Here is a 27,076-nt window from a genome sequence, read left to right on the forward strand (position 1 = left end):
ATTGGGAAGGACCAGCAGAAAGGTTACTGCTCATGAGATACAGCCAACTGGGCATCACTGAAGACCCATAAACCTGATTAGTTACCAGGCAACCTTAGCTGAAAGACTTACTGTGGTCTTTCCATGGCAGCAGGGCAATGGCATTGTCCTGGGGGACCATTAACAGCAATTTCAGAGGTTAAAGTGCTACTGCTTATTTTAATCTCCCTGTGCTACAATATGCTGACCACATTTTGGAACCTGTGCTCCACCCATGTTACAGGAAGACAAGGAATCTCTTATTCTTTCCACATGACAATGCTTGTCTCCAGGAAGCAAATGTCACTCATTGCTCCCATGGCATTTTCATACAGTACGAGTTTTTTAAATATATTTTTGTTAATGGTGGACACATCAGAAGCAGATCACTTTCATAAGGTGGTCCTGACTTCGACTACTTGAACGTAACCCTGATTTATAATGCAACAATGAGTTCATTTGCTGCCATATCAACATTTGTTGTGGGTATCACTAGTGAAATTACAAATTCAAATAGTGCAACAGCATTTTTCTGTTATTACATACATTTCTTTCATTTGATGTGAAGAACGAAGTATTCCAGAAACGTTAGCGTTCAAACTGGCTATACAACGTCGTCTAAAACAAATAACAATAATGTGTTTTGAGATGAATTGTCTGCAACAAAAATACTGCTAAAGATAATTTTGAAACATAATATGTGGGCCTTGTTGGAACACAAAATCACAAAATGCATCGAAAACTCTTAGCCTTATCTTCGATAAAGCTGTCAAAAAAGAAAAAAAACATTTTAAGATGTTCGTTTTCAGTTTAATGAACTAAATGATTTTGTGAAATAAATGATTTATCGTTACGGAAAAGAACTCCTAGTATCAGAAGTCGTATAGTACACGCAGTGCGCAATGAGCGACGTGGTCTACCTTAAAAGGCTGGCAGCTCTATTTCCTGGTTTGCTGGCAGACGTCATGTGCGCTGTCAACATGGCGGGGACAACAAAGCTAGAACAATTTAAATTCTTACAAAAAAGAATCATCTATTGTGCACTTTTACTCCTTTTAATAACCATCTCGGCAGTGTTTGCATACCCGGGAGTCGAAAACAAAGTGCTTTCAGTTGCTGACTCCAACTGGACACTCATCCTTAAGGGTGAATGGATGTTAAAATTGTAAGTATGAAATATATGTATGATTAGAAAAGAAGGCGGGGTTTTCAGAACTGCAGTCATATTCAGGCCATTTTCCTAAAATAATTATGTACAAATACGTTGTGCAAAATTAATTAAACGAATATTTGGGGATCCCAATTAATTGTACAGAACACCCTTTCGGAACTGTCGTACTGGTGGCTTTTTTATCATTTAGTATTAATGCCAACAGTAGTACTAGTACGTATCGAAGGCGGAACTGCGCTGTATCATCATCAGCAATGCCCAATCATCTTTACTCATTTTTTAAAAACTGAAACATTTTGACAAAAGTGGAGGGAAGACATTATCTGCAACAATGTCACTGTATATAAATGAAAATGTGTCCTCTTTCACTGACCCAAAAATTCGTTGTATATTTTATATATGCCGAATCGTATTTTATGCTTGAATTACTTTGACATACTGTAAGTATGGTTTTGCATTTGTTTTATTTTATTGAATATTGAAATTCAGATCCACAGATGGCCACATGTCCAGTAGGTTCAATAGTCCTTTTTTGGCAAGCGAGTCTGGTCAAGATGATCAAAATTACGTTGTCTTTTTTTGTATTTGGGCTATGGTTTACACACAGGAATAAATTATAACTAAAAGATAAGACATGCAACACCACTTACCGGTCACGTAAACTCGCCAGTTATTGTGTAGGATATACAGTATCTATAATTGTAACCGTAATGTGTCAAGTGTAGATTAAACATGCACTATGGAGCGATATACAGTACAGTAGTGATAGTTATACATTGTATTTCACACATTGAAATGACAGTAAGATGTTTGTCTCTTTTTGGAAAGAAAGGGGAAAACAATTTAATATGTTTAATTTTAATTGCTTTCAAAGTGAGGAACTATGTCCATGTCAGATCTAGTGGTGTGTACATAACCTAATGCAAACAATATTCTTGGATCGGATGTACTGTATTAAGACTGTTTCTAAAGCTTAATGTTTGTTCTATGTAATACAAGGTTCAAAACACTTAGCCCTAGTAGAAATGCAGAAATTTAAAATAGTGATTTGACATAGTAATGTATATTCTCTGTTACAGATAAAAACACACAGATTTTTTTTAATTGAAAATCATTAAAATGTGTTTCAATTTTCAATTTCCCCCAAGTGTCTAATGCTCTTTAAGAGTTAACTCTATATGCAGTTCATGAGATTTGTGAATCTCTGTTTACATACAGTAGGTACTGTATGGCCAGTAAGTGTAATCTACACAGAAAGTAAACCAAAAATTATTTGAAATTAGTGCCTTTTGGATTCAATTGATTTCAGTCAAATATGTTCACCCTTATATGTAAACTAGACTATAATGTCTGTGATTTCAAGAAAGACCTCTTTACTAAATTTCTGTCAATAAAAAACATACTGTGATATTATGTGTTTTTCTTGAGGCCCTGTATGATTGAGAACCCAATGTAAAAATTGGGAGGACTAGTGATTCAGTGCAGTAAACCAGGCTCAGAAACTTTATTTGTATAAGACTAAGGTAAATTCCCAAAAAAGTTTAGCAAATTTACTCAGGGAAGATTTCAAATTTTAACAATGTGAGTAAACCTGGATTATCAACAAGCCTCCCTTTATAAGACAAAGTATTGTCATATCGTAAATGTGTATCTCACATCTGTAACTTTGGCATACAGTACATTCAATGGAATAAAACAGCAAATCACAAAGTAAACACTATTCCATTAAACTACTACATCAATTTCCTACTATACTTTTTGTAATAGAGCAGTTGTCATTTATTGTGTTTTGTACATTACATTTCATTTAATACAAACATGTGGGATCATTTATTATCTTTTTAAAATATACATTTTTGGTCCCAATCAGCTTCTTACCAATATTAAATAACAAGATGGATTAAATATAATGATTGCATCTTGTTTGTAAAGATGGTCAAAGCTAAATTAGCCTGTTGCTATATACAGTACAGTATGCTTGTTCTTGATTGAATGTAATGTAGATGTATCATATTAATCAGCAAGTCACATTTAAAATGTGTGCTCAATCACATTTTAGTACTTTTAATTCCTGTTTTATTTGTCCAATTCATTATGTGTTACTTTATTCAGTCATAATGAGAAATGACCTCTTCACATACAGTCATGTGGAAAAGAAAGTACACCTTCTTTCAGTTCTATGGTTTTATATACACTGTATCAAGACATAACAAAAATTCATCTGGTCCTTAACATGTCCTAAAATCAAATCTAACCTCAGGTGACAACATATAACAGATTCCACTATGTCATTATTTAACAAAAAATATGGCAACATGCAGAAGCCATGTGTGAAAAACTACAGTAAGTACATCCCATGATTCAGTAGGTTGTAGAACCACCTTTAGCAGCAATAACTTGAAGTAATCATTTTCTGTATGAGTTTATCAGTCTCTCGCATTGATTTGCAGGAATTTTGGCCCACTCTTCTTTACAACATTACTTCAGTTCATTGATGTTTGAGGGCTTTTGTTTATGCACAGCTCTGTTAAGGTCCCGCCACAGCATCTCAATGGGGCTGAGGTCTGGACTTTGACTTGGATATTCCAACACCTTGATTCTTTTCTTTTTCAGCCATTCAGTTGTAGATTTGCTGGTGGTGTGCTTGGGATCATTGTCCTATTGCATGACCCAATTTTGGCCAAGCTTTAGGTATCAGACAGATGGCCTCACATTTGTCTCTAGAGTACTTTAGTATAAAGAGGAGCTCATGGTCGACTCAATGACTGCAAGGTGCCCAGGTCCTGTGGCTGCAAAACAAGCTCAAATCACCACCCCTCCACCACCATGCTTGACACTTGGTATGAGGTGTTTGTGGTGATAAGCTTTGTTTGGTTTTCGCCAAACACAGCGTTGTGCATAGTGACCAATCATCTCCACTTTGGTCTTGTCTGTCCATAGGACATTGTTCCAGAAATCTTTGCAAACCTAAGCCATGCTGACATGTTCTTTTTGGAGTGAAGGGGCTTTCTCCTGGCTACCCTTCCATGAAAGCCATGCTGTACTTGTTCAGTCTTTTTCTGATCATACTGTCATGAACATGAACATTTAACATGTTAACTGAGATGTAACCTAGATGTAGCACTTGGGTTCTTTGCGATTTCTCTGAGCATTAAACAGTCTGACATAGGTGTGAATTTGCTGGGACACCCACTCCTGGGAATACTGGCAACTGTCTTGAATGTTCTCCGTTTGTAAATAATCCTTCTCACTGTAGAATGATGGATTTCAAATTGTTTGGAAATGGCCTTATAACCTTTCCCAGATTGATGAGCAGCAACAATTGCTTCTCTGAGTTCATTGCTGATGTCTTTTCTCCTTGGCATGGTGTTAAGACACACCTGAATGCTCCAGACCACCAAACTGCCAAACGTTCTGCTTTTATAGAGGTGGTCACACTTCCTGATGATCAACTAATCAGGTGCATTTGGTTAGCAGCACCTGGCTGCTAATTAGCTTCTTAATTCCCATGGAAGCAGTAAGGGTCCCACGTGGTTTCTGCGTTTTGGCTTACTTTTTGTTGAATAAATAATGAGATAGTGAAATCTGTTATGTGTTGTCTGTTATCTGAGGCTAGATTTGTCTGATTATAAAAGTTGGTGAGGACCAGACGATTGTTATTTATTCCCTGATATGTAAAACCATTTAATTGAAAGAGGGTGTACTTTCTTTTTCACATGACTGTACTTGCGTTTCATGGTTAAATAAGCCTTTTGTTCCACGCCATTACCTAAACCACGATGGGGATTATGAGAAGTCTTTTTGTTCAATTAATTTGCCAGTCAAGACACTATCCTGCCTGCTGCTCATTGATGTAACATTTGCAAAATTAAATTCAAACATATCCCATATGCGATAAAGAGACATGTTTTTGATAACATTGCCATGATATCAATCAAAATGTAATTAATGTATATATACTGTATGTATATTTATGACATTGAACCAATAATTATGTCCAGAAATTGATGTGGTACATTAATAAAATAATTCATTAAAATGCTGTTTGTTATAAAGCTTTTTGTATTAGACAAAATTTGAATTTGTCAAAACGTGTAGCAATAATGCAAGCTGTAACCAAGAGGAAAAATAAGGCATAGTAATACAAATGTATGTCTTGTGGTGTTATAGCCTGATGAAAACACTGAGAGCAAGCAGACACAAACACTACAAGGCATAAGGTATTAAACTGGCTTGTGGTGAAAAATTCAATTTTCTTTAAAAAAAACTAACAAGGTTAGGTTTTGTGCATTGATATAAAGTCATTTAGAGTCACAGAGTGGGTTAGATTTTTCAAAGCAGGGATGAATAAATGTTCTGTTGCAGTTTTCTACAGGAGAGAAGAAGCTTTTAATTTCACCCTTTGGAAAGCACTGCATTATGATGCCCTGAAAGTAATACAGATGAAAGTGATGAGACCCACAGCTTATAAAATTGCTTATGCCACTCTTGTAAAGCTAAATTTAGTGAGATATTGAGGTACTCATGAATCTTACTAGGAGAGCGGTATATAGCAATGGGTGTTCTAACACCATCATATATTCTAATCATTACCTAAACCATACCATACAGGTACTGTAGGGCTAAACCACATCATAGCTTGTAATCTTGACGCCACTACACTCATGAAGTATATGTAAACAATAAAACAATATAAGAAATAATATCGCCTTTTATAACGCAGCAGTTTACTCAAAAGCCACTAGTGTTTTCTGCTATAGAAACAACATTGACTGATATATTACTCCTGTTTAATTTGTGTAACAATACATAGGCAGACAGTATAAATTGTTTTGTAATTCATCTCATTTAACATTCACATATAATTTGTTGTTTGTCAGGTATTCTTAACATTATTTCATTCTCTTGTAACATTCACAAAGCTGTAAGGCTACGTTTTGTGGAACAAAATATGGATATGTGTAGGAATAATACTGAGTGAACAGAGCAGACCAATGTAAAATATTTAAAACTTTTTTACAGCAGTGTAAATATATTTTAAATAAAAGTTTTCCAATTGCTCTTGGGTATGTCTTATCCAGAATTAAATATATGTATAATACCATATACTGTACAAATGTTGCCAGTAAAGAGGTGTGAGGCTTCCTTTTTTAAACTACATAAAATTAAACTTTTAAACTAAAGATAAAATTATATAATATGCTGTTGTAACAGAATATTATCTCGTATTATATTAGAAAATGTTAACTGTCATACATGATTTTTCACTTAATTAAAACATCTCTGCATTTGGTATTTCATACCAGTTTTATTTAATATTTCTGCAATGAAAGAGGTTGAATATATGTAGTTTTATGTAGATTGTGCAAGTGTAAAGTGAAAGCCTGTAGCTTTTGTTATCCTTGCATTTTATTTTGCTAAGTATAATAAAATAATGAATATAGAAGACAAAAACTAAAAAAAAATATTATCCAATTTTGGATCTTTTGTTCAAATATAAATTGAAAAGACTGCATATGTAGTAAAATGTGCACACATACAGTACAAAGTAAAATGTATATATATATTTAAATATGCAGATTATGCAATGGATTTCTTCTAAAGTTATTAAAAACATATTTGAATAAAATGTTGAACATACTGTATACAATTACTCAGTGGTGTAGAAAAAATGCAGTATATTAATTTTGCTTTTTCCTGTCCATCTTGTGTGTCCTGATATAGCTATGCACCTTGGTGTCCGGCTTGTCAGCAGATCCAGCCTGACTGGGAGGAGTTTGCAAAGCAGAGCCAAGCTCTTGGCATCACTGTGGGGAAGGTAGATGTGACACAGCAACCAGGTGCAGTGGAACTCTTATGGTTTATAAAGATTTCAAATTTCATGGTTGGTCTGATGTTGATTCATACTTTATGGCAGTCTTTGGAACCATGCTTTACCTAATTTTTGTTCAATTTTACATGCTGATAGTATTAAACAGCTGCTGTTTGACAACAGTGAATGAGTGTTGCTGAGCAACCCTTATCTCACTAACCAATAATTGAAGCCCTATGGTTTGTGGTGGAATGTAGTCCAGTATCCTCAGGTTATCCAGAATTGTAGTTAACCCATTAGTGCTTTCCTGTGCTAATCTACTGTATATGCATTCTGGATTAGTGAGAAACCATTTAATTCAATCCATGATTATATTGTTGAGACATGTTGCTACCACAACTCCAAAAGAATCCTGCAAAAGGTATACAAAGTAAAATAATATGGTGTGCTGATCAATTAAGAGGACACTGAGACAATTTATAAGGCCTTTTCAGGAGGATGAACCTCTGTTTGAGAGTCATACACATTTTTTTCAAAGTGCTGGTTGTCATGTTGATAATGCTGGCCTCTTTTATTCTTTCATTGCTTACCCTTCTAAAACTGAATTAGCATGAAAGATATATATATTTTTCTTATGACCAAGACTGACTGACCAAGAGCCTCTGTCTGGAACACAATTTGTATCACTTATACTAAGGACTGGATTAAATAAAAAATGTCAACAGCTAGTCACAAATTACTATCCCAGCACTTGACAGAAATCAGAAATTATTAATGGGGTATCACAAATAAAGATTATTGCTTCGTTTGTTCCTGCATACTTTCTTACTCTGTAATAATGTATGGTTTCAGGTTAATAGTCACCATAACATATCTGTATTTCTTTAAATTGGATTCAAAAATGGTTTGAAGTGTTTAGGGGATTATGTTTTAATTATTTATTTAAAATATGAAAAACAAAATGTCAAGTGTAAGAAATTATTGAATAATAACAACATTTAAAGAGATTATGACTACTGCAGTTTGGTCAGAAGAGAGCCCAGTTTATGCATCTAACTGCTGTATATATCAGATTTAGTCAGCTTGATTGGATTGAGATTAGAACACGTTAATCTAGATTGCAGTGTAAGAGAAGAGCAAAATCAGCAAAATCTGCTAAGCAAATCCCTATTTGCACCAAACTGAATCAGAGTAAAGATGATCCTGTCAAGTAGATTCATTTAATACTTTGCAGGATAAGACTAATTTTTAGAACAGCTTGTCTGAACCATTTACTAGTACTTTTCAAACACAGTTGCCTTTTTCCCAATTAAATTTAAATTGAAAAATTAGAATTGATTTTGTTCTTGTGTCAGTTACTTTATGGCATCTAGGTCCCAAGGTACAAAATACACTGAGAAGCAATAAAAGAATGATATTCTGAGAGTGAAATCATTTTGTTATGACAGGAAGGGTCATATGACAGATACTTGGTATTGTTCATTTTATCACAGCAATAAGCATAGGAGTCATTTGGCCCTGCCATGCATGCTTTCTTGCTCTGGAAAGGACCAGGGGTAGAACCACAGAACTCATGGCCATTTCAGGAGTGGCTGAGGTGGTGCAGAAAGTTTCCTGAAAGTTTTATTAGGAGAAAAAAGAAACTGAGATGAAGGATCTGTTCAGCATCCATGACCAAGGGTTCATGGATCGAACGAGTTATGTACTGTATGTGCCAGGTGTTGGGACCGAGTAAATTCCAGTAGCTGATTGACAAGATTCACCAACAGCAGAAGCAGTTTGAAAATGGCTGTTTCTCTAACAGTAGAAGAAACAATTATTCTCAGTTGGAGAATGTTACTTTGAGAGATGTCCTCCAGCAGTGACTCAGATTAATTAGCTGTAGATCAGCCAGGCTGAAAGTGAATATGCATTTCTGAAACAACTAAAAGAGTTAAGCAATAAGTTGAGAAAGTCTTGGTGCTACAGACAAGGCTTAAGAATCTGCATTACACATGCATAAAACTCTGTGGTGAACTGAAGAAGACGAGTGAGGTCTTGAAGGCTAAAGACCAGCAGAGAAAGAACCTGGAGTATAAAATGGCTCCATGGGAGATGGTGGGGCATGACAGAGAGCCATTGCCACCAGGGGAAGAGTGACAAAGGAATGTGACATTGTAGCCATGGCCAGAGCCTGTAGGGGAGAGAAAAGAAAATATGAAAATCTTCTGTTTTCGTGGCATGAACCTCCAGAGGAATTACTATTACATAGTAATATGTCTGTGATAATTGTGGCTCTCATAAGATTAGTGGCTGAGATGGGAGCATATGTCATGGGTCAACAATATCTCAGTCACTCCATAAAGGAGGCTTGTAAGGAATGTAAAAAAACAATCTCAAATCCCACATTGAGTTTTCAACAAAGCAACTATGTAGTGTAGTAGGCATGCGGCAAAAAATTTTGTGGTCAGACAAGATTAACTTCCCAGTACAGGGTTGAGGGGGAGTCAGAGGCAGTCCAGGCAAGCAACTGGTACAAGGCAAGATGCACCTTGGATGGTACAGGCCACACACAGACGCAAACACACATACGATCACACCAAGGCCAGAGTTTCCTAGAAGCATATTAACTTACCATTATGTCTTAGGTCTGTGGAAGGAAACTGGAGCACATTGAGGAAACACATGTGAACAAGGAGAGAACAAACAAACTCCACAGAGATAGCACCTCAGGAATCGAACCCAAGGCCCTGCCCTGTGAGGCAGCAATGCTAACCACTGTACACTGTACCTCCCCTTAAATTGGAACTTATTGATCTAAATGTAAAGTGTTACATCTAATGTATACCCAACACTGTGTCACTCAATACTGTATCACTCACTGTATCAACACTTATCCCTACTGTCATGTATGTTGATGGTAGTATTATATTATAATCCCATGTCAAAAGCTTGTCAAGACTGATCGCAACATACAGTAGAAGGAGCAGAGTATTGTCAAATCAGGGAGGAAAACTTGCTTAAGACCTGAAACTTGAACAAAAAATACTATACTTATTTCAGTCAAATAGGGAAATACATAATAAGGTGAAAGTTTTGCATGAGTGTCTTAAGAATTACAGAGTGAATGACCTTGAATGGCCAGTCATTCAGTCAAAAGTCATGACTTGAATCTTATAGATAATCTGTGGAAAGACTCGAAAACTCCTGCCCAGAAGCAACCTTCAAGCAATGTGAGGTCAAGCAAATTTGCTGAGACGACAAAATGTGCAAAAATTGCATGTCGCTGTAAAGATGATGCAAAGATGGTAGAGATTCAACCAAAAAGGGTTTGGATGTAATATTTTGTGCAAGCACAGGTCAAAATATTTATGCAGTCAACTTAATTTTTTTCCATTTAGTTTTTGCTGAAATTTGCTGTAACATATCCTTGTAAGTCTTCTGTCTGAGCAATATGGTTTTGACTAAAATACTATGTTAAAAATTGTAATTGTAATTGCAACAAAAAGGGACACCATAGGAAGGATCTGAATACTTTTAAAGTTTTGATTTAAAATAGGCTATACGGAGTTTCTTAACAGTGAAGAGCCTTTTCCTGACATAAAAAAATAGAAAATGTGTACATGTACTTTACTGTGAACTACATAAGCCATTTATAAAATGAGATGTATGCATATTTTAACAGCGACACTGGGTTGGTGAATTAATTATACTTGTAATTATGTTTTTAGTGTGAGCTGCTGTTTGATGCAGTACCTTTAGTCCACTTCAATTACTGAAAAGCATTTCAGCAATATAGCCATTTCAGATGCAGTAAAGCTGAAGTCATTTATAATTTAAATGACAGATTCATCAAATACTGAAGTTGTACTGCAAAAGATAATAGACCTCAAGAAAATCAGAATTCAGTGCATTTGATTTCTTATCTTTAACAACAGAAAAATGGAGCTATAAAATTACTAAAATGGGGAGTGAGTTCATTTCTCATCTTTCAGCAGCTTAACTGGTGAAAGACCTGGAAAATTGTAAAATCTAAGCCTAACCCTTTACTTTTGGAAAGTACAAGTGGTCTTATTAAGGGCTTTCAGTAGTTTAGATTATACTTATTAATTGTGAAGTATGTTACCTTATGATTGAAAACAGTGCAGAAAGAGTTGATGAAATTATTTTTCTTTTAAATGTTGTGTAATTTTAAAGCGACATGAAATAAGAAAGTTACTGTGTCTTTATTATAAGTGCCTTAATAGGTTTTACATTTCACTGTAATTAAAAGATGCATACAGGGTTTTTCAGAGACTGTTTCTATTTCTACTACTCCTATGTCTTCCATTTCTTTTCCTTGTGAGATTACATCTTTCAAAACAGCAAAATTTAGCAAACCACTGTTACAATATTTTCTGTTGTTTTTAAATGTTCAAATAATGATTAACTGCAAGCCTAAACTTTAGGCATTATTTATAGTATGCATGTAATGATTACTAGGTTTAGAAGGTTTACCATTTTAAAATTAACATTTATCTTTGTGTTTACCTAAGTTTTCAGGGGGTGGTAAAATGATTTATTAAATATGAAAGAATATGTAAATAGTACTTAAGCACCTTAAACTAATTCCCCCTTATTTTTTTTTGCTCATTCCTAGGCTACTTTTGTCCATATCAAAGCAATGAGGGAAGTGGCAGTGAAATCCTAATTAAAAATATGTTCTAGAAGTCCTGCTGTGTTACAAATGCTTTGTGTTAATACCTGCTGGAGAGCACAGCTAAAACTACTATTGGTTTAAGAATGGTTGGCACCAAATTTTATAATCCCTCAGGACACCTGCAGAATTTAACACACATTACTAAAAGCTCTGTTAACATTTTACTCACTGTGATTCTCACCTGTCATATGGAGATCGCACGTAGACCACCTGATAGATGACGTGGCTAATCTAACTGTAGACCAGGCCTTGGTTAGTAGGGTTTGCTCATGGACCTTCACAGACTTTGCTTAAACTTAAGGACAAGAAAGTCCATATAGCTCCTAGAAATAATTCTGTAAGCTAACTCACAGAGACATGCCTGAATGATAGAGTAAGGTATACAGTACATTCAAGCTTAGTCCTATTCTTGTAGGATGTTTGCAGGCATTTATGTTATTATTACACAGACAGGGCTCAATAGTCTTCATAGCCAGTCTACTCTTTTAATTTATTTTGTCAGATTATTCAGATTATTCAGGCAGTTTGTCAGAATCCTGCTTCTGTATGATTATTATTGAAAGAATCCCTTATGGCACTTGACAAGAAAAGATTACTTATTCAGTTACATGTCATAAAGTGCTAAAGTCCTTATTTGGCAACTATTATTTCTGAGCTAAGAATGTTTTTTTTTTCCTTATAAGTAAGGGATTAGCATCACATTCTGAGATATTAAATAGCTGAAAAAGATAGGGTATTGTAACATGGAATGCAAACGTAGTTTTGCATTGTTCTGCTCTACATTTTTCCTTCTTTAAGCAAAGAAAAACAATTTTGTGATGATCGTAATGGTGAAATTTCTATAAATCCTTTAGCCTTGTTGTTTTAAGTTTACAGTTAATCCTGATAGACATGCATTTTGTTATACAAACAGTTTTATTTGAACTTTTTTTGGAATTAATAATGCTTATACTGGGGACCATCTGACAATGAATGAATTAGATTTGTTTGGTTAATGTGATTCTGCAACACTTTATACAGTATCTGCTGTCATATTTAGTTTACCTTGACTTATTTTAGTGAAGATTTTGTTTATTATGAATTTTTAGTTATATGACAAGCTGGGTTTTTTCTCATCCAAACTAAGCTAACGTATATAAATATTAGTCAAATTTGTTATAATAACACAGTTAGAGGCTTTGGATAATTTTTATGCTATATGTGATTACTATGGATTGTGTTTTAAAATGTCTAAGATTTCTGCAAATCAGCATGTTAATATAATATGCATATTCAGCATAATGTCACTTGTGCCATTATAAAGTACAGCTTTTGTAATAGAATGGTACTTGTAGGGTGTCTTTTGACTGTGTAGTTTCAATATCGACAGGCACATCCTTTTCCTTCCTGATGTTACATTTTCAAATGAGTTACCACTGTAATAATGTCATTGGCAATGATAGTGCTATTATCCTTGTACATTATCCATCAATAATAAAATAAGTGTTCCTCTATTTTCTTGTTATATCTTTTCTTGTGCATTTGTTATTGTAAGCATTGTGTTTAAACTCTGGTGTTAGATTACAGTTCACCATTGATTAAATATTTCAGCAAAAAATTAACTTTTAAAATATAATCCACAGCTTCAAGTAGGTAGCTGCGTCAGCCTGCGTACTGTAGGCTGCAAAGGAAAAAGTAAAGGTTTATTCCATGCTGAAAAAAGAATAAAAGAAACAGTGTTTCAGCTGTAGAGCTTTCTTCGGGTGTCACAGCCAAAACATTGTGTTTCTTTTCTTCTCTTTTCAGCATGGAATAAACCTTTACTTGTTCATTTATATTATACTTTCACTGTCCATTAAACGATTTCTTCAAAAGGGATTGTGTTTGTAAAATACATCCAAAGGTAGTACAAATATTTAACTATCCATTGTTAACACTGAATAACTAATTTAAAAGATTTTACTTTTATCAAGGCTTTTTGTCACGTTTTTATTCCTTTAGTAGAGACTTCAAGAAATCTCTGATTTTATTCCCCAATTATATGCAATAGTACACCGATGTCATAAACATAATCTGTATTTATTGCTTTAAGTAAACTTACTACCCTTAAAATGGATTAAACTGAAGGTGCTTATGTCCTTAGAATTGCACTAAAACTAGATCTGTATTAAACCTCTTGATGTCTCTGGTTAATAAACATCTTTGCATTGTTAAAAAAAACTCTATTAATGGATTTATTTAATGGCATAAGACTCTTGTAAAGTTTTTTATTGTCATTTTATTTGATGAAATAAAAACTAAACTAAACTAAAATAAAAATCAAGTGACTCATGTAATTTATTAGGCTTGTGGGATGCTAGAAACTTTATTAACATATGAAAGTTAAAATCTATGATATTGGAGTTTTCAGGTCCATTCATAAACATGAAAATTGAGTTAATTTAGCATTTGAAATAGCCGTAGCAAAACTTTAAATTTGGCAAAAATATGGGTTTATTCTAACACGGCTTTGGAATCCAGAGGTAGAGATGCAGCATTTTCTACCATAAATGTTTTCAAACTATATTTGATTTTTGGGTTAGTTTTGAAAGGTATAATGTCAAAGCATCCAGCATTTTTACCTCAGACATCTTTTCTTGATTATGTTATATTTATCCATTATTCTCTGTTTATTCTTTATTTGGTTTCATAAATTCAGGTTAAAATAAAAGGTTTGTAAATTGATGGAATTGATCTTAAATATTTGAAGCACATTTGTTGTGGAACGTGTATTTTAAAACCCTTAAGTTTAAAAAAAACTGTCCCTGTACAACATGCCGTTTTAAATGTGGAATAAATCCGTTCTCTCATGATTACATAAATACCCATCTTATGCTTGCAGTAGTCCTTGAATGTAACCTCTTTCCAGTCAGCAAGTTTGAACACAAAGACGTTACATGACAAATACCTTATTGATAGCCTTTTTTCTGTGGATAATTGCTACTTTTGAATTGAACTATTAGGTGCAGTGGGCCTGTAGAACCATAATCATATTACAGCTGAGCCATCAAGAGGCCGCTGTACTCCCACGCTGATTAAATATTAAACTTTTTAGCTCCAACGGTTGCATTCCAAAAAGTTTCATTCCACACATTTTAATTAATGTTGCTTTATTCATTTGTCTCAGGTTTGAGTGGAAGATTTCTAGTCACAACTCTGCCAACAATTGTTCAGTAAGTCTTTTGATATATTCTACTTGCCATTGAGAGTTTGTGAGTACACAGATAACAGGTCTTACTGTTTTGAGTACTGTATATGAAGAAATCTTCCCAGGTGTGTCTTGCATATTTTGAGTTTTATTTACAAGCCCTTCTTTATGTGAGAAGTCATAGCTGGACAGAAAAAAAACGTGGAACAAAAGGGTTTATATTTTCATTTTTCGAACTTCAGTATAAAAAGCCATTTCATAGATATTGAAAGAAGTGTTTCATCCTATGAATAAGCTTTCATACAGCAAAGTCAATCCACATAGGAACAATAGGTAAACTGACAATTAAATTTGATCATCTTTTTATTTAGACAAGGTAATATTCCTAACCATACTCGTGCAATAACTGATTTCCTTCTGAACATATTATATAATAATATTCTTAATAAATGTTTCTGTATTCCCTCAGATATTTTTCAACATTTTCTTTTAATACACCTGGTCACAACTGTTACTGTGACATTTCTCTACTGTTCTTGAAATGGTATCTTAGTATTCTTATTTAACTTGCTGTATTCACTTTTCTGTTTCCTACTTTTGCAGTGCAAAGGATGGGAGTTTTCGTAGGTATCTGTCTTCTAGAGCCGTGGAAGATCTTCAGAGTTATATTATAGAGAAAAAGTGGGAATCGGTGGAACCTATACCTGGATGGAAATCTCCTTCTTCCATTGTGTAATTTTCAGTTTTCTCCAATTTTCAATTTTGTGCTTTATTTTAATTCAATTCAAAGTGTATGAAACACAACTTTGTTCACACACAGTACATACAAGAACACTAATAGTTTGTTTCATTCTGTTAATTTTATATTTCCCAGGTTAAAATAAATGTTTTGGGGACCTAAACATACATAAACATACATACATAAATGTACATACTGTATAAACAGGATCATGCCAAAGTAAGAAAAAATTTAATATTTTGCTACCAGAGATATTGCTTCAGATTTACAAGATAGACTACAGATTAAATTTCTTTCTTGAGTCTGGGTGAACAGACACCTCCTGTCAGCACATTAGGTGTACTGACAGAAGATACAGTGTCATCAAATAGCATAAATGAGTTACCATTCAAATAACTATATTCTGAGTAAAAAGTGATTTATATTTTGTTATGCTTTGTTTACCCATTTTCAAAATAAAATACACAATAAATAACAAAAATGTTTTACATGTATGCAAATAGCCCTACATCCATTCATCTTTTCCTCACTCCATCTTACCTTTTCCTATGGCCATTTAATTGTTTTTGAATTAGACCCAGGTGCTAAACTCACATCATATTAATGAATGGTGTTCAATAATCTGTTGCCCTCTGGATGAACCTGCTGTAGTGTTGATTGGAAAAAAAATCTATATTAGACTATTTGTATAGTACCGCAATACAATTTGTACAGCAGTGATATACTGTACATTTACCTCACAAGAGACATAACCAGCAGATGTTATTGAGGAAATTATAAGATTATGAGAAACTAATTTATAATAACATTTCACATAAGACTTTCAACATTTACCATTAGGTATACTGTAGCTGTAACATACAGTACAGTAATGTGATGTTTTATAGCATTAGAAAAACTGAAGCTATGTTTTTTAAGTATATCACTGTCAACTTCAGAAGCTGAAAAGACCTTGGGTATTTATCTGAATGAATCCATTAAAAATAATTCTTATACTGTAGATTTCTCTCAGGTATACATCACAGATATCCCAGGACCATTTGCCAGAACAAACAGAATAAGTAGTTGGGTTTTTGGGAATAATCTGTCGTTTAGTGTTAAGCATTATTTTTTTTAAGTAGACATCATGCTCATTAGTGTCTAATAGTTAATGAACAGTTTTCTCTTTAGCTTAGTTAATTTTAAAACAATCAGCCAGAAAAACATTTAAGGTGGAGTTGGCTTATCAGTAGGAAGAGGTAATAATGGAGAACCCTGCTGATGTACAGCTGGGAATTTGTTAAATCCTGCTTTATGACTCAACTGATCTCTTTTTCCGCAGGATGACAGGAATGGCTGCTCTTTTTCGACTTTCTGTTTGGATTAGAGTACGTGAGTTCTTTTTACTGTTTTATACTGTATATTTTATTTTCCAGGACTGAATTCTACAGAAAACTTCCTCTGTAGCATAGCTAAAATCAACCTCATGAAGTTAGGAAGCAAATTCCCCCCTTTTCCTGATTCAAGTTTGTGATTACATGTGATATGTAATGAATTTGTCACTAAACTTCACATAAGTACAAATTCTTTGTAAATGTTAAAAAGAATCTTTAAAATGTTATATTAAAATATATTTTTCCTTTCACAATTATTGGTAATATGAATAGTTAGCTCATAATAGTAATAGTAAGAATATACAGTATAACATTTCAACTTAATGTATGCTTTTTTTAGTGTAAAATTGTAGATTATATACAGTAGTAGGTTAACGTATAATTGTGCTCATGTATTTATTAATATAATATAATATTTTAATCAGTGCCCTTATAATATAATGCAAATAATTAGTACATAAATATAATATGCTTGATATTTATGTTTAAATGTTAACATAATGCTTGATTTTTGTCTGTAAAAAGTAAAGCTAGTTTTGTCAGAGGGGTTCACCTACTGTAAATGGTTTAGCTGTTAAATGAACTGTTTATTCATGGTTGTTTTCTTTTCTGTAGTATTTAAAACTAAGTGCTCATTTTTGCTTTAAGAAAACAAAATGCACAAGTTTGACTGCTTGAAGTTTTATCCATTTCACACACAGATTCACAAAAAAGATCTAAAGAACTGATGTTCTAGAAATCTTTCAAACATTTTAATCTGTCCTTTTGCACAAATCAATATATGCAAGAGGCATTTTGATGTTAAAGTGGTGATTTACAGCTGCATTTTCCAATTAAATGTATTTCTTAATGGAAAATGTGTTCTTCCTCTTTGGTGCTATTTCTGCTAAGAGTGTTATTTCATACTTTAATCAGCATTTGAGGAACAGCTTGTGAAAAGACACATCTAAGCTTCTTGCAGAATGTGTACAAGGCAAAAAAGTCAGTACTGCCTTCTGCCTTTCTGCACAGTGGTAAACGTTATCTTCTTTGGTTTAGCTTTGAAATAACTTTTTATTTGAAATCTTCCAAACATTCTCTGGAAACAATGTATAATATTTATAATATACAATTTAAGTTATAAATACTTTTCAAGAAACTCAAAAGTAATACAAAACAATTATATCACACAGAATTTGTAAAATGAGAAACATTAACAAACATACTGTACTAAATAACAAATGCCACATAAGTCCTGCACTACGAATCTACTGTAGATGAAACAATGAATGAATTTGTTATTGTGTGCAGAATAACATTTCACCTTTTCACCATTTCACCTTTTATTTATTTTTCTAATAGCAAATTCACAGCTACCTGACAGAGACACTTGGTCTTCCAGTTTGGGGATCTTATCTCACCTTTGCTCTTGTTACACTGCTAACTGGACTGCTCCTTGGACTGGTATGTGAAACTTTGCATTGAATATATTTGTGACTGAGTATTTAAAGAATGCTGAAATCCTGTGATGTTTTGTCATCATGTTTCAACAAAACTGATGACCTTAAGTAATTTAAGTTGATTTTACTCTATATTCACATAAGAAAGCAGACTATGTTTCTAGCCAGGATTGTCAACTATACTCTGCATATATTATCACGAATAGAATGTATTATTAATAGGAAATACTGGAGATGTTCAGATGTCATTCTAATTGCAATCAGTCAGAAATCAAATTAATTATCACCTGTTATTTCAGGGTAGTGTGTATTGGAAAATTAGTAGTTCTTTAGTGTGGTAGAGTAGGGTTTCAAAACTTGTGAGCGTTAGGTGTTTAAAACATTTGGAAATGTTTGAATTTGCTAATACCCCAACATGATAACATAAGATCACTTTATTAGCTATGTACAGTTTCTTGCATTAGAAATTTGTCTTTTCGCATACTCTATCTTGCTCTCCATGAGATACACAGACAGGGAGAGAAGCTTGGGGTCAGAGCAAAGGGTCAGCCATTTATACAGCGCCCCTGGAGCAGCTGGGATTAAGGGCCTTGCTCAGGGGCCCAACGGATAAGGATATGCCGGCCACGGGATATGAACCAGCAACCTTTCAGCCACAGGCGCAGATCCTTAGCCACAGTGCCACCGCTCCGCCCATGCAACATAGCCATACAGTACCATGTAGTTTAAAAAATATTTTCCTATATGTGTTTAGAGGTTTTCTTTTCTTGTTATGCAGGTATGTGTAACTTGGATATGAATACTTAAAAATGTAGAAGACGACAGTGTCTTCTGTTGTAGATAACTAAGGCACTTTGTAATTTTAGCAAATATAGTTTAAAAAATTTAAGAAGTACAGTGCCATCAGTATTCACAGGTGACCACTAAACATTAGGCATATAATGCTGTCCTTGCCTCTGAAACAGATCAACTTAACTAAGTGTCTTTATTAACATCATGGGAACAAGTAATAGGTTTATTCCATGCTGAAAAAAAGGAGAGAAAACACAACGTTTCGGCCGTGGAGCCTTCTTCAGGTGTGAGAGAGACAAGGCAGTAGGCAAAGGTAATGTAGCGGGAGAACAAAGGCTGGGAGGGAGGAGCAGTGAGAGGGACAGGAGCAGGGGAGCAGAGGGATGGGAGCAGGGGACAGAAAGAGAGGCCAATCAAGAGGTGTGAAGTCAGAATAGGTGTAGAGGTGTGAAATGAAATTTCAAATGAATGGAGAAAATTTAAAAGAAGAGTAGTCTGTCGTTAAGAGAAGGGGGAATGTGTGATCCTAGCTGCAGGATAAGTTTGGTTTCGGTAGTCTTTCTGATGTATACATTCTGACTTCACGCCTCTTGATTGGCCTCTCTTTCTGTCCTCTGCTCCCGCCTCTCACTCCTCCTCCCTCCCAGCCTTTGTTCTCCTGCTACATTACGTTTGCCTACTGACTTGTCTCTCTTACACCTGAAGAAGGCTCCACGGCCGAAATGTTGTGTTTTCTCTCCTTTTTTTCAGCATGGAATTGTAGTGTGCTCTCACGAGGCACTAGTTCTGTAGGGGTTTGGGCATTTACTGGGACAATTATTAATTGTAGCAGTAAATCACAAAATTGATTCTTTTAATGGCTTTAGAATCCAACCTTGCGATATAACTCAAAAACGCACACACACAGGTACTAATACACGAGGATACATTTATTAATACATAGAATATGCATGTAAACCTAACAGATCTTATCGAGAGGGTTATCAGAATACAAAAGGTATATATTCATTCAGTTACGAAGAGTTACATATATCAAGAGGACATACGTTCAGTATATCATTCATTTAGACCGTTTCGTAAATGAACTTGGTTATAACTTCTGCATTGGATACTTTAAACAAGTACATAACTCTTAGGAATGAAATTGATATCAACTGGTTGGGATAACAATTGAATTCTCGAGCTGTAATGCATTGAAGTTGAATACTCATCCAATCTCTGGGGATTCAGATCTCCTGCGGGTTCTCTGGCTCCGTGCCAGGCTGTGCTGTGCGGCTTGCGACGGTGCGCTGCTGATGCTCACTGACCGGCTAGTTAGTGTTGGCTTTAAATAGCAAAGTTTGTGCACAGGAGAAAAGATGACTGTGGGTCCCAGCAAGTCAGGAAGAGGACCGGTTCGTTCCTGATGAAGCGCTAGTTCTGAATACTGATTCAGCTGTCCACAGTTCCGACCTGTTCACGAGGCTTGCTGCTGGTGCTAACCTCAGGTGGATCCTTTGGTTATTCGTGGCAACCTCCGCTCTAGACTCTTAGAACAGAGAAAAGTTCTGGCACTCGGACACACTGGCCGTTCCGTGGTTGTCCGGGCTGAGTCTCAGGATGGTCAGGAGGCGCGCTGCGAGAATGTCCTGCCCTTGGGAGCCTTTCTGCTCCTGGGCCGTCCTGGCCTGGAATTCTCCTTTGAATTCCCTTTAGAATTTCTAGAATAGTCCTTTAAGGCTCTCTGTGTTGCCTGTTTTTACCTGGAGGAACTTCAGCTCGTTCATTGGCTGAAAGTCTCATGGGCATCAGAGACCCACGTGGGTTACTCGGCCCTACCAGTTCCTGATTGGCTGATGATGAGTAACCATGCCCTCTGACCTTGGGGTTGTAAACCACTTGGATGAGGCTCTCCCTTGGAATCTTGCAGACTTTTAGGTGCCAATGGATGACCATTGATCATGATAGCCAGGCTTAGCTAAGTGCATCCCCATTTGGGAGCTGTCCCTTATCAAAAGAAAACATATTTAAATCAGCCTGCATGAATAGTTTCTCTGTGGCTGCACCACAGAGATGAAGAGAGAGATGGGGCCTCATTTGGGAAAGCACAGCAACACTTAATTCTGTCTTATTAACAAGCATTGCCACTACAGAATAAACCTATTACTTGTTCCTTTGCAGCCTACGCATGCTGACGCAGCTACCCATCTGGTTTATTAACATCATACTGTATATGCCCATTTTTATACAGCTTTTAGAGAGGTTAAGCCAGAGAACTGTGACGTGAATATACTACTTCCATTATTGGGGGGGGGGGGTCGACTCTAGTAGGTTATATAAAGTTTTCTTTTATATATTGTATGCTATTTTGTGTGTGTTCTCTTTTTAAGCTTCACTATTGTAAAGTTGACAAAAATTATTGCCCAATACAGTAGGTAACTTTACATAACTGACCATTAAACCCCATCCTTCAAAGTATCACTGCCCTAAGTAGCCCTTGAGACTATTTCTGCTGGGCTGGAGGGAAGTATTTTGCCACTCCCTCTGAGACAGCCAGGAAAGGAGGTTGGTCATTTCTAGAAGCAACTTTAGAAGCAATCCATCTTTGCCATTCATTGGCTAAGTCTGAAATTAGTTAGCTAACGAGCCATTATCTAATGTGCAGAGAGATGTTGTGTAGGGAAAAGGGAACTGAAGTCGCATGGAGTGCTTTGTGCTGTTAAGATTGGAAAATGAGCTAATTGCCCCGGTCCTTTGCTTTTCTAGGTAGGAGGGAGATCAAAGTCAGAATTTAATTTAAACATTTTTTGCAGTTATTTTTGGTGAAGGTGTGCATTAATAAACTCTTTTTTTGAACACAGTATTATTTATTTTATTAAAAAGTAAAAATTGCTTTGCTACACACAGAGTAAAAATAAAACCGTAAAGGTTATATTAATCCATACTGTACATTTCCAGTACATGTAAGAAGGAAGAGAAAGGATAATTTTGTTACACTTCTTATCAACAATAATGATACATCTAAATAAAATATATTTTTTATGCACACAATGATAACACAATTCTTTGATAACATAATTTTGACCATCTTAAATGCTTAGTAATCATAAAGAATGTTAAAACGGTGGGTTAGTAATGTTTGGAGAAATATAAAGAAGGGCTTCCACATAATACTCATACACTGTTTTTTTTGGGTGAATGGTTATACAGTATATGAAAAGCAGTGCTTTGTAATTAGACCCATTACCTACAGTGGGTTTTTTTTCTGTTTTTTACAGAACTGTTTGCAGATGTGCTGACAGTTATCCTAAGTATTTATTAAACTTACATTTTTTGGTCAATAATTCCAGTTTATTTTGAAGTGTCTGTTCCAGTACAAGCATTTTTAGGTTTCATAGAACTTCATGTTCTATAACTAAGGTTACATTTTGAAGCCTGTTCAGGATAAAAAGTAGGTGGAGTGAACTCTACAAAGCTCTTCAAAATACTAGAAAATCTAACTACAAGCTTTTTGTACTGTATAAAAGTTGAATTTGTACAAATTTAATCTTTTGTGATTTGCAGATGTTGGTTTTGATCGCAGACTGCTTATGTCCGTCTAAACCACTGTACAAAGAAGTAAGAACAGGTAAGAGTGGTATGCATTCAATAATATATAGACACTTACAGTATTTTCTCTCTCTTATGTCCACTTAAATGTATAATGTGTAGTTAGTTCATAACTCTTCAGACAAAAACATAGATACCTTTGGAATATTTTTTTTATGTGAATTAGAATTTTTGGTATCTAAAAATGTCTTTAAATGAAAGTCATGCTCACAATATAAAACAATATCCTTTATTTAACAAATGTAGAAAACATTTACACAGAATGCTAAAAAAATATATAAATGTATTCATAAACACATTGGGTGAAAAATATTTTGACTGTTCTGATGAACCAGGTCAGATGGCCCAGTGTGCTGGTTCTTGTTACTGCATCTTAATTCTTGGGCTGTGGATTTGGGTCCAGAATGGGGCGTCGTCTTAGTGGAGCCTGTTCTCCCTGGGCGAATGTGTGTTTTTGCCGGGTGCTCCTCTTTCCTCCCACCTTGTGAAGATATACAGCTGTTAGGTTAATTGGTGGTAATTGAGCTTGTGTATCCTACAGTACCTTGCACCCTATGCTTTTGGGAGATCAGCTTTGAAAACAAGATTAGATAACACGTGTAGTTTAATTCATTTGCTAAAGTAATGTCTCTCTTCTCTACCTGATGTGCTGTGTGGGGCCGCTGACTTATAATGGCTGTTGTGTGTCACCCAGCTGGGTGCTACACTTCAGTGGTGGAATAAGTGGGTTTCTTTCTATTTGTAAAGCACATTCGAATCCTTTAGGATGAAAAGCACTACACAAAAATCGGGAAATAAGAATTATTCCAGATGCCCACACTCCTTTGTGTAAGAAGTGCTTCTCAGTTTTAACTGCACTCTCCTATTGTTTCAACTTACTGTAAATCCTCTGTTTATTATTTCACTATTTATTCTGAAGAAGCCTACTGAGTTGACGTGTTCAATACCTTTGAAGATCAAACACAGTATTCAGATCACCTTCAGTCTCTTCATAATCTTCTCGATTCACTATGGAACTATGGAAAAGAACAGATTTAGTTCTTTAGCCTTTCGGTGTAAGATTTTCCTTTAAACACAAGAATGTGCAGTATCTGTTACTGTTGACTGTACTAATTCTAGTCCAAAAATGACCAAAATCATTTTAACCTATTCTAAATGAGGTTTTGTTAATTATACAATTTTAAATTCCCTTGAATTAAATTCTACTTTTTTCTTTTACTTCTGAACATTTTCCTTGACATTTTAACATGTCCTCCACTAGAATTGTATGCTTTTCATGATATCCAGACAGGTTGTTTTGTTTGCATTGCCTAATTGATAATTAGTGGTATTATAATGCTTGTGTATCACACTTATAATTGTTTTTGTTTTGGATTTATTGTCAGTAATAATGAATCTACAAAGCAGCTAATCAAAGCATGTAGCATACATTTATGGTTTCCACAAAGATTGCCACCATTCTTTTCTGAACTTCTGCTAAAACACTTAAAAGTATGTTGTTTGAAAAGTGAATTACAGGATGAGAGTTCGTGTAAACATCTGCGCATATGTTGCTATGGAAGCTCAGTAGGGAAGTACAGTGGGAGAGATTGAAGGAACTGCTTAGGAGACCTGCTTAACTGCTTTAATACACTATTTTATCCTTCTTGCCAAAAAATAAAACTCACACAGTTAATTTGAAGTTTCATTATATTAGTTTAATCACATACTGTATATTAATTTTATGTCTGGTGAGAAGACAAAATCCTTGACATAATAATACAGAAAATAATAATTGTTTGTCCCCCAAATCCTTGGATTTTACCACAGAAATTTGTGCTATATTGAATATTCCCATGGTTATGCTGTGCTTTTGTGTTACATTTGCTTTGAAACAGACTGAAATGTTTTTTTTTATTTCTTCATGTATTTGTAATTTGATCTTTAGGATGATCTGTTGACATTCAATAAATTATTTTTAAAAAATTCACCTAAAATTAAAATTTTGTTATGAAGTCAAAGATGCAGATGACAGAATCGAAGGTGTAAAAATAGTTGGAACTGCTTCACTGGGTTGAGCAGTGAGTTATTTCTAAATCCCAGGCCTTTCGGGGGAACTAAAAAAGTCACCTACAAAATAAATCTGTCATAACATACCTTTGAGTGGATATCATACCTATTGGACCAAAAAAAGTTCCGTAATTTGACAAGTTATTAATTGGATTCTTTGAAAATTCTGTATGCAGATCTTTGAATCTTGTATTGTACCTGATATTGTCTTTGTACAGTCAAATTTCAGAAAGATCTCAAAGAAAATCTTTTTAGAAGTCTGAGGACTGTGATACAATCTGAATTAACTAATGGTATGTTTGAAAGACTAACCGACAAAAATGTTTCATCTCTACTCCTTTTTCAGGATACGGTCCTGTCTTTAACATAAATCTGAAATATGTTTCTTGAATTGATATATTGTTCTGGCATTGTGAAATTATTAGACATTTTCAAAAATGATTTTAGGTTACATGACTAAACAAATGAACAATAAATTTGCATTCACAACTACAGGGCCTTTAAGTTATTTCACTGAAGACACTCCAGTTTCTAGTCAACTATTGAGAAATAGTCTTCTAGAAACTAGAAACTAGAAAATAGTCAGTTTCTGTGGACTATTGATAATAGTGATAATTCATTTCTGTTGCAAAAACATTTCCAGGAACGAGATGGTTGTTACAGAAATGTGTTTTTGTGCTTCTTTTGAGGATTTGTGGGGAGTTTATTCAAGAAAATACATTTGCTTTATTGACAGAAGTGTATATGAAAGATGAATGTTCTGATGAAGAACAAGAGGACTTTTCTACAGAAGAAAAGCACCTTTCTGATGGAGAAAATGAAATGGGGAATCCCAGTGACAAGACATCAGCTGAGGAATCTGTGGAAGAGGAGGCCCCAGTTCCAGAAGATCTAGGAACAGACACAACTGATGCCCAGCTGTCTGAAGAGGTAGCCGAGAGCACAGTGAGGAAACGGAAACCTCAAGTACCAGATACAGAGGAAGAGACTTAACCACAAAGTCTTAAAAGATGCATTGACTGGACATATACATTAGAGAAGGTAAAGTCCTGGCCCTCATGCTATTGTATAGCTCTATTCTTTATTTTGAAATGGTCAGCTGAGGAATATCTGTTGCATTTTAAGGTGTTTCCCAGTTAGATCTATCAAAACACACTTTACCTAGATGAATGTCCCCTGTCATTCTGCAAGTCTGACTTTCTTGTGCTTACTTTTGGGCTATCAGATATTATATGTCTTGTGATCAATCCCTTGTCCTTCTGTGATTTTGCTAAAATGTTTTCCACAATGGATTTCTTTTATTATTGTCAAATTGACGCATCCATTGGTATATGTGACACTTTACATTCTCTAATTTTATGGCCGTTAGGTTGATAAATCAGGACCAAAGAGACAAATCAATCATGGACCATTTTATAAAAAAACATATTTTCATCATGTTTATTTTTTTACAGCAAGTACCTGCTTGAGTATTTCCAGAATGCTGGTGTTACTATACAGTGCACTCATGTTTTTTTGCTTTTCAATTACAGTACATTTCATGATCTTAGTGTAATAGAAATATTGATTCATAGATTGAAATATAAAGAAATCATTCTATCTCGCCATACTATATATCTGACATGATCTTGAAGTTTGTTTTTCATAAGATTTAGATTTAGTTAGATGTAATCATTGTGTGTTACACAAAAGAAATATAACATTTATTTTTTTTTATTGAAGCTGTGTTATTGTAACATAAGCACTTTGTGATCTTGCATTGTCCAGCTGGAAAATCAACATTTCTGGACTGACTTTCAAGAACCAAGAGACTAGTGGCTTAATGTACAGTATAGCTGAACAGTTAGGTAGCCCTCAGTCTGAACCAAAGGTGTTTATGTCAAAGAAGAGTTCTCTGTCCACTGTCAGGCAGGTTGTTGTGAATAAAATGACTGTCATCATAATGCTTACCACAACATCTTCATACACATTGTTTTTAAATCTGTTATAGACAAAATGGTATTTGTCAGTTAATAAAGTACTTCACAACACACTCAGTTGTCAACATGTTAGCCTAGAATGGCCTCCCAGCAAAACATTTTATGCTGACAGAGAGCTGCATTATCTTTAGTGCCACAAGAGTTATTTTGTCCTGGCTTTTCTTGTACCATCATTACTGTAGTCTGAAAATGATTTTGAAGAGGGAACGCAGATGTGAAGATCCAGAGCCAGTGTGGTTACCTTTGGCCTTTCAGGATGTGGCCTGTATCTT

The 27,076-nt window shown here is 34.8% G+C and overlaps 1 protein-coding gene across 1 annotated transcript; it reads left to right on the forward strand.

Annotated features, from left to right (window-relative positions):
* Positions 1-975: 975 nt before the first annotated feature.
* tmx4 (thioredoxin-related transmembrane protein 4) lies at positions 976-27,076 on the forward strand. The gene is made up of 8 exons (XM_088909149.1): positions 976-1,183; positions 6,914-7,029; positions 14,825-14,870; positions 15,449-15,577; positions 16,906-16,951; positions 18,299-18,400; positions 22,732-22,795; positions 25,562-27,076. Exons 1-8 carry the CDS (start codon positions 984-986, stop codon positions 25,816-25,818), a joined length of 960 nt encoding a protein of 319 aa, XP_088765275.1. The 5' UTR covers positions 976-983; the 3' UTR covers positions 25,819-27,076.

Source organism: Atractosteus spatula, chromosome 2, assembly GCF_055471065.1.
Source record: "Atractosteus spatula isolate fAtrSpa1 chromosome 2, fAtrSpa1.hap1, whole genome shotgun sequence".
Lineage (NCBI taxonomy): Eukaryota > Metazoa > Chordata > Actinopteri > Semionotiformes > Lepisosteidae > Atractosteus > Atractosteus spatula.

Coding starts and splice junctions, on each gene's coding strand:
- tmx4 (XM_088909149.1), top strand. CDS start 984: ATGTGCGCTGTCAACATGGCGGGGACAACAAAGCTAGAACAATTTAAA. Junction 16,952..18,298: donor GACTTTCTGTTTGGATTAGA/GTACGTGAGTTC, acceptor TTTTTCTAATAG/CAAATTCACAGCTACCTGAC. Junction 22,796..25,561: donor GTACAAAGAAGTAAGAACAG/GTAAGAGTGGTA, acceptor CTTTATTGACAG/AAGTGTATATGAAAGATGAA.